Below are 7802 nucleotides of genomic sequence, written 5' to 3'. Positions count from 1 at the left end.
AAAAAAGCATCAAGTTATACTGATACTGGTCTTTATGTAAACCGGATGAGAAGCGTGATTGTTTTAAAATCGGGTTTGGGAATGTGCATGTCAAAGTTCAAATGCCACTTTTAGCCGAGAAGTCTGAAATATAGAACATGTCGCATATGTAACTCATAAACAAACAGGGAAAAAGATCGAGTTGGGAGTCTATGTCGAGGACAAAGTGCCATCGTTCGACCAAATGTTGGCTTCACAGTCAATATTGCCCCGTGAATACGCCGTCTGCGTAAAATAGATGAATACTTGTGGAATATTAATGGTATTAATAAAATTACTTCGGTATTTGATCAGGGTTGTTGAGCTTTCTTTCCGTTCTGCAATATTTAAAAAACTTTTTAATTGGTCTGGTCAGAATTAACCGGTCGTAACGGTGTATTTATTTATATAATACTCTCTTTGTCCTCGACGTTTGACGAAAGAGACGTGTCTGTCATAGACAGCGATATTGTAATAGAAGATAGGCCATAGAGAAAATTTCATGATGGGCAAAATCGGACAAACGTAAGTCTTTTTTTTACAAAAAAATGGTTTTATTCACTTTCTTTGAACAGTAGTGCGCTTAAGATCTCAATAAACATGTACAATGTGTTTGGCAAATAGTGGATTTAACGACTGTCACCTAAATTGAATTTTGAAAACTTCACACCATCCAATGATGAATGCTGTGTATTTGGACGGACTCAAAACATACAGTCTCTCTCTCTCTCTCTCTCTCTCTCTCTCTCTCTCTCTCTCTCTCTCACACACACACACACACACACACACACATACAGACACACAAATGCTGATAACACCATATTTCACCAGAAACTTAAAGAGAGATTTTTTTTCTAAAATTTTAGGTCTTGTGCACAAAATATCCTAAAGTTACGGGATTTACTTCCGGCCTTGCATGGGTGTTAATGAATCAAAATCAGGGAAACTGTCGGGAAAATCTGCTGCCCCTTTCCCGGCATCGACAGAAGACGCGACATCAGAACAGTATACATTCTTCCATCTGTAGGGATGTTCTGCGGTCCAACCATTTCTCACTCATGATCATTTACTGTTTTTTTTAACTGGAAGTGTATTCACCGTCGAACAAAATCAGTGATGTTTCTCAAGTTTGCGAAAATGGCAAAACAAAGAACGATAAAATCACCAGGTCTTGTTAAGACGAAGCCCTGCGTGATGTTCACTTATGTCAGCATGCAATAAATCGTAAGATGCCAGGGTGAAAGTAGAACATATCTAGCCAATGGAATTGAACGGAGTTCTTTTCAGTTTCATCTAAAGCCAGAGCAGCATTAATTGGCTCAGAGTAGTCGCGTGTTCTCCGGATCGATAGATTACACATGATATTGTTCATACACCATCTTGTCTATGAGAAGCTGGTCACCATAATGGAAAAGAAGATTTTCATAAAAAGGAAACTAATGAAAAATTACCATGGTATCAAAGAATTGCTACGTGTCGTAATATTGCATAATTAAGAATCTGATAATATATTATATGTTTAGCCAATATCATGGTCATTATGAGCACATACACGTTGTGAGTAATTAACTTGAAGGTAGTATACGCCTCGAAAGTGAAAGATTTTTAAACTTTTGATCAAACTTTCCTCGACGAAGCTTCAAACTATTCTCTTCCAAAATAAACAATGTAAATCTGGCGTCACCCTACAAATTTTGGGTACAAGAGATATAAAATTATCTTAAATTTGCCGATATCTGAAATCCAAAATGGCCGCCATCCCCGTGTCAAGTCAGTGCATGGGGAAAATTAAATTTTCGATTTTCACAAAAAGGTTGGCAATTATACTTACTTCTGGAGCTTCAAAATGAGCCCATATAAGCGGTTGGTCAGAGAAGTATTGTAAAAATTGGGAGTCCGAATATTGCCCAAGAGGCGCACACTACCTTAAACCGTGGCGGGGGGGGGGGGGGGGGGGGGCTCTGAGAACTGTCATTGGTCTCAGTTGCAAGTGTAGCAGGAAAGATTACATTTTATACGAAGATGGCATATTCCAAAATGCAGAACTTTAAATAAGGTGTGATGAAGAAAGAAAGCAGCACTATCGCAGAGCAGACTGAATTCTTGCCACGTTTTCCCGGACCCACTCGTCAAAAGTTTTGATTTGTGGATTTAATGCTTTCGTCACTCTCATGTTGTGACGTTGATCGACCCGCTGGAAAAACTCGAACATGTTGCCATAGTCCTCCGCCGCCTCTCGTTCGATTCTTCGGAAGTCGTCAGTTGTTAGCTGAAAGAGGCATCGAAAGAAAGTACGATCATTCACAGATCAGTCTATGCATAAAATGTGTAGATTTTTCCCGTTGCGTATCCCTTTTCGGAACAAAATCGTCTATTTGCATATGCCATTGGTTTTATTTTCAATTGCCAATTATCAATGTTTTTCATCTCAAGTGTTTTTGCGCTAAAACTGTTCAGGCACAGTTCCTCCATTACACTTCACAGCAATACGCCACGATAATAATATTTGAAGGAGCCTGGACTGACTTGTTCCGACCTATTCGCCAAGGCCAGGGTAAGTAAATTCTTTGTTTCACTTCTACACGTTAGCAGCTTTTCGGAGGTTTTCTCAGCGAAAAAAACCTACACACTTTTCTAGCTGGATTTTCCATTGTTGACTATCTTCTGTCACAAAATAAAGCCGTGACTTTCACATTGCAACAAAATAGTTCCTTAGTAAACAGCAGTCAAATTACAACCATTGGAACCATGTGGTGAAGTATAATTGTATCTTCTAGGAGTATGTAGTTACAGGAATGAGTAAGTTGCGTCAGAAAACTGACACATAATGGCACATTTTGTATTTTTTGACCGCTTACCTGCTTACCTTTTTAATTTTTGAGTAGCCGCAAAACATAGAATTTACTTGCCCTGGCCTAATAATATACGTATGTTTAAATGTGAATTACATAGGCGTGCCGGTAGGACTCGGATCCGGAGTCCATGTCAAACGAATGTTGACATCAACACGATGGAGATAAAAATATTCGATAAGGCCAAAAAAAGAAAAAGAAATGTTTCTGGTCAGCGCGCGCGTCACTTGAACAACAGCGCGTCACCTTTTTTTTTTCTGTTTATGTCCGGCGGCCGTGGCTGACACCAAACCAAAATGGCTGAAGAGAAAGAGAAAATTCTTTGGGGGGCATGATCAGTGACTGCATAAACAGTATATATGTGACTATATTGATAAAACTATAAAACTGACCCTCCTCCCTCCCTTGAGAGAAAAAAAATAAAAAATAAAAAAAAATAAAATGCGCGTCGCCGCACCATTTTTTAAAGAAGGACCTGACCAGAAACATTTCTTTTTTTTTTTGGCCTAAACGTGTCCATGATTCTATAGGAGAACAAGAGCTAGCTGAATTATTTCCCATTATTCTGTGATAATATACATTTATACAAAATCATAGATTCTACACTATTTTTAGGATACGACAGAATACAATCACACGTTACCTGTGCGTCCCTAACGATGTATGGCCTGCTGTAGCGACTCAGCGTGGCGGCGTACTCTCTGATGGTGAGCTTGTCAGCAGACAAAGCCAGTGTCTTGCTGATGTAGACAGAAGGGTTGTTGAATATGGTCTTCACACAGTCTCCAAGCTGATCAACCGACATTGCATCCAGAGGGATCTCTCCCATCGGGATTTCTGTATTGGAAATTGGAAGATGAGTCATTGTTCTCGCTCGTTGCCGAGGTAATTGGTACGTTCTAGGCTCCAGGAACACACAACTCCGTGGTGAGAAAACGTACGGAAAAGTTTTACGGTATTGACAGACAGACAGACAGGTAGACAGGCAGACAGACAGGCAGACAGATCGAGATAGATAGATAGATAGATAGATAGATAGATAGATAGATAGATAGATATACATATTCATTGGAGGGGACCAAAAAAACAGGCCCTTAGACAAAAATGTCCACATAAGTATTAAATATTGAAGAGTTGGCCCAAACTTACCTAATCTCGTTCGTTGAAAGTCTACTGTTCTCGGTTTGAAAGTACCCAGGAAGTTTTCAAAGGTAAATGGAACGATGACAGAAGTCAAAGGTAAGTTAAGTTCATTCATGTAATCTTCTATCCTGGCCTTGGCATCGCAATGTCTTGAGACTATTCCGATTACCTTCCTGACGTGAGGTTTCAGTGAAAACACGACATGCTGCACCCTCAACACTGCGCACACGTCGGCAATGTTCTCCCCTTGTTTGACTTCGATCTCTTCGAAGTTGGGAACCCCGAACTGCGACTTTGTGACGACGAAGCAGCCGTAGGCGCCCTCCAAGGCGCGCGCCAGGCTCTCCTTGTTGCCGTACTCCGCACACACGACCTCGGCCCCCTGAGCGGCAAGCGCGCCGGCTGCCGGTGAGTTTGGGTCACGAGTGACGGCACGCACTTTGTACTGCGGGTCGCAGAGGAGAGCTCTCGCAACTGACCCGCCTTGAGCGCCGGTGGCTCCGAACACTACAATGACCTTCGACATGGTTTTCGTGCTGTTAAAATTAAGAGAAGAACACAAAAATTAATTTGAACACTATGCAGATGAAATGTAGCATGCACATCCCTTCGATTGAGATGCTTAAGGTAAAGGGCGACGAATTCGGACGCGCACACGCTTTAGAACGTTTCTGCGCAGATTTAACTCCAGCCTGCCGCAAATGGGTTATTTTGTAGCGCATGTATTTAACATCACCTGTCATTGTTGAAATTGCGCTTTTACCTAATTTTTTGACCCAGTGTCTTAGAAATACATGTGACCTATAACCTTGTCATATTTTGACCCCCTAGGAAGCTGGTTTTTATTCAATATGAGCGAAACTTAACATTTCTCTCCCATTTATATGGCGCAAATTACCCATTCACCTGGAGATATTGTAAAAAGTAGCGTGGTGACACCCTTTTATTAAAAGTGTAAACTAAATGGTATTATGTCAGGAGTTTATTCGCAAAGTTTGGTCAAAATGACACCATTCAAAGCGACAGGAAGAAAGTTCGAAAATTATGTAGTGATATAATTTCGATATCGTCATTTTGTAATCGATACTTATGTTAAAATATCTTCACAAACATCATGAAAACTATACATTCGATAGATATGGATCTGAAGTCTTGTTATTTATTAAAATTAACTCATTTGCTAAGCGTTTTATAATTGCTTTCTTTAGTTTAAGTGAATTATATCATTTTTATTTATTTCTAACGACGCCATTTTAACGTCCGTTTCCATGGAAACGAGCGTGGTGACCCCCATTTTTTATTTCATTTTTGCACTTGCACAACTTCCAAGAATATTTGTGCAAAGTTTCAAGAAAATGACACCACAACTTAATTTTGACGTAATTCGTAGTACTTCACCTTAACAACTTTATTATACTTTTCTATTCTATTTCTCATAATTTAAAGATATTGTCAACGTACATAAAATTTCAATGCTTTCTCACAGACAGACATTTATTTGTAGTTTTGTAAAGCATTTTGCACAACCAACTTGAAATTTTCAATAAAATATGAGGCTCTTTTCAGAAGGATCTGTTGATTGATTCGAACGAATTCAATGATTGAATCATGATATAAAATAATCTATGTGTATGTGTGTGTTTTCTATGTATAAGTTGAGCGTGTAAGCGTAGCAAATGCTTCCCCTATCGTCGAAGCCACGTTTAACAGCTCCACTAGAACCGTCGCTTTCTGTTCACCCATTCCCGATAGAAATGCTGGATAACAGGTACTTTTGGCATGCGTATTTTAGCATATCCCTTGGGGATTTCATTGAGCGGGGTCAACATAAATTGTTTTCTTGACTAGGCGTTTCATCCCTGAGTTACGTCCAGCTTTTCATGGCGTTCAACATTCCCCCTGGTGTCGCTCTTTGCTAAACCACCGTCCCTCCATGAACTTTAGATGTGATTAAGTTTCAGGAACGTTCTCGCCTGCATGCCAAATGGGTTTCCGTGTTACCCAAGCGGTCTGGGCTGAAATTCAGGTCGATTGTCGGTTCGATTACATCAAATTATGCATTTAGCCGTCAATACACGCACCAACCACCCTGGCAGGCCTGCTTTAAAAACGGACCGTGCTTTAAAAGACCTCACATTCTAGCACCTCAATGAAAGACGCTCTCGAGTTTGCGCTCCATGTATTCTTGTTCCGATCAACAGGTGTTTTGGTTTATACGAAGTTTGGGGTGGGACGGCCATTGTGTTGTTTAGGAGCTACAATTGAGATCACTGACCCGTGAACGACGGAGCAATCTCCATAGAGTCTATAAAAAGGGGTCGAAGTCAGCGAGGTCCAATTGGACTTATTTGTCACGATTGTTTATTAACAATAGCGAGGCCAAAACGCGAACGCTGCTGTTCACGATTGGCGAAATATTCACGAATTAAAATGTCTCCCTCTCGAATGAATAATGATTGTGGGCAATTAGCAAACATACAGCGCTAGTTTGTTTGGTTTCTGTTGTCAAAATAAGATCCGGAAAAGAGTTAATATTACACCACACAGCAAATTTGAAAAGTCAATATAGCTGTCTGGAGTGCCACACGACGTACTTACCGCGTCGTGCATAGTTTAAGAGGTAACTTAGAACAAACATCACAAATACGGATCATAACCGACTCAACAGAGCTTGCAAGTAAGCTTTATAAAACTGACAGTTCCAACGCCCCAGGGCGGAACGCGAACACAGTATATCTGTGTAGAAATTTAAATTGCTAAACTGTGTATGTGTTTGTGTGCATACACCGCGGGTTACGAGCGGCTGTTTCCTCACACGGGCATTCATTAGCAGGGCCGTTGCGTAGCAGCAGCCAACGCTATAACAATGCCAGCTTCCACTCGACAGGTACAATAATATACTGGCAGTATATCAAGGCTAGTTTGCTTCAACACAGAATACGTTCAAAACAGTCCACATGGAGAATTACTAATAATGGCCTGAAAACAAGTATATTAGCTTCCTGTACAGGGCATTTTAAAACCGTTTCCAGGCCCAAATTGCACCTGAACCTATTGCTAACAAGCTGCATTGAACTCAGTGACGTTTTGACGACAAGACCTTCAAATGTACGTAAAAGACGCGTTATATTCAGAGTTACGAGTATTTCTTCCGTCGGTAGACCTTGCTTACTAAAACCAACAGACTCTAATATTCCGCCGACAGAGAATATTCGGTTATGGTGGAGTCGAATAATGTCACACTTATTTGAAAGCAATTAACGAGGTCTGATATTGGATTAAGTTGTTGTTCGAAGGTATATGGAAATATCGGCTTATGTCCAAGACTCCACTTCCGACCGCAGGTGTTTACGCGCAATTATTAAACACGAGAAAATGACTTTTTTTACCGGATTCACTTACCTTGGAACGCGGCAAATTGAGCTCAGTGTGTTTAGTACAAAAGCACTCGTTTGCTAAAGACCCTAAGATGGAGGAACTGATATAGCCAAGGCGCCCGTTCAACACAAGCAACCGGTGTCATGTGCGCACGCGCCGATCGATAACGTATCGAAGTAACGAGGGTTCAGCTCGGTCGACTTGCAGCGTATAGAACCAGGAGGGTACACTCATGTACATGCTGGAAATTCATTCAGAAATATTTGTTAAGCCTGTATATATATATATATATATATATATATAATATATATATATATATATATATATATATTATATATAAATAAACACATTACTTCAAGTACAAAGTAATGAAATCTATTACTTAAGTTTCATGCATCATGCAATCCTCAG

At 40.3% G+C, this 7802-nt stretch overlaps 1 protein-coding gene across 1 annotated transcript; it reads right to left on the bottom strand.

The window, feature by feature from the left end:
* Nucleotides 1-548: 548 nt before the first annotated feature.
* On the bottom strand, nt 549-7547 carry LOC139114277 (nmrA-like family domain-containing protein 1). Its single transcript, XM_070675879.1, has 4 exons — nt 7416-7547; nt 4020-4549; nt 3514-3707; nt 549-2287 (listed from the first exon to the last, which is right to left on the bottom strand). The coding sequence occupies exons 2-4, from the start codon at nt 4537-4539 to the stop codon at nt 2099-2101; spliced, it is 903 nt and encodes a 300-aa protein (XP_070531980.1). The 5' UTR covers nt 4540-4549; nt 7416-7547; the 3' UTR covers nt 549-2098.
* Nucleotides 7548-7802: the final 255 nt, after the last annotated feature.

This window comes from Ptychodera flava, chromosome 16 (assembly GCF_041260155.1).
Source record: "Ptychodera flava strain L36383 chromosome 16, AS_Pfla_20210202, whole genome shotgun sequence".
Lineage (NCBI taxonomy): Eukaryota > Metazoa > Hemichordata > Enteropneusta > Ptychoderidae > Ptychodera > Ptychodera flava.
Note: the sequence above shows the minus strand (reverse complement) of the source record. Positions and strands in the feature narration are given on the sequence as shown.

Coding starts and splice junctions, on each gene's coding strand:
- LOC139114277 (XM_070675879.1), bottom strand. CDS start 4,539: ATGTCGAAGGTCATTGTAGTGTTCGGAGCCACCGGCGCTCAAGGCGGG. Junction 3,708..4,019: donor CTTTCAACGAACGAGATTAG/GTAAGTTTGGGC, acceptor TTTCCAATACAG/AAATCCCGATGGGAGAGATC. Junction 2,288..3,513: donor ACATCGTTAGGGACGCACAG/GTAACGTGTGAT, acceptor TGCCTCTTTCAG/CTAACAACTGACGACTTCCG.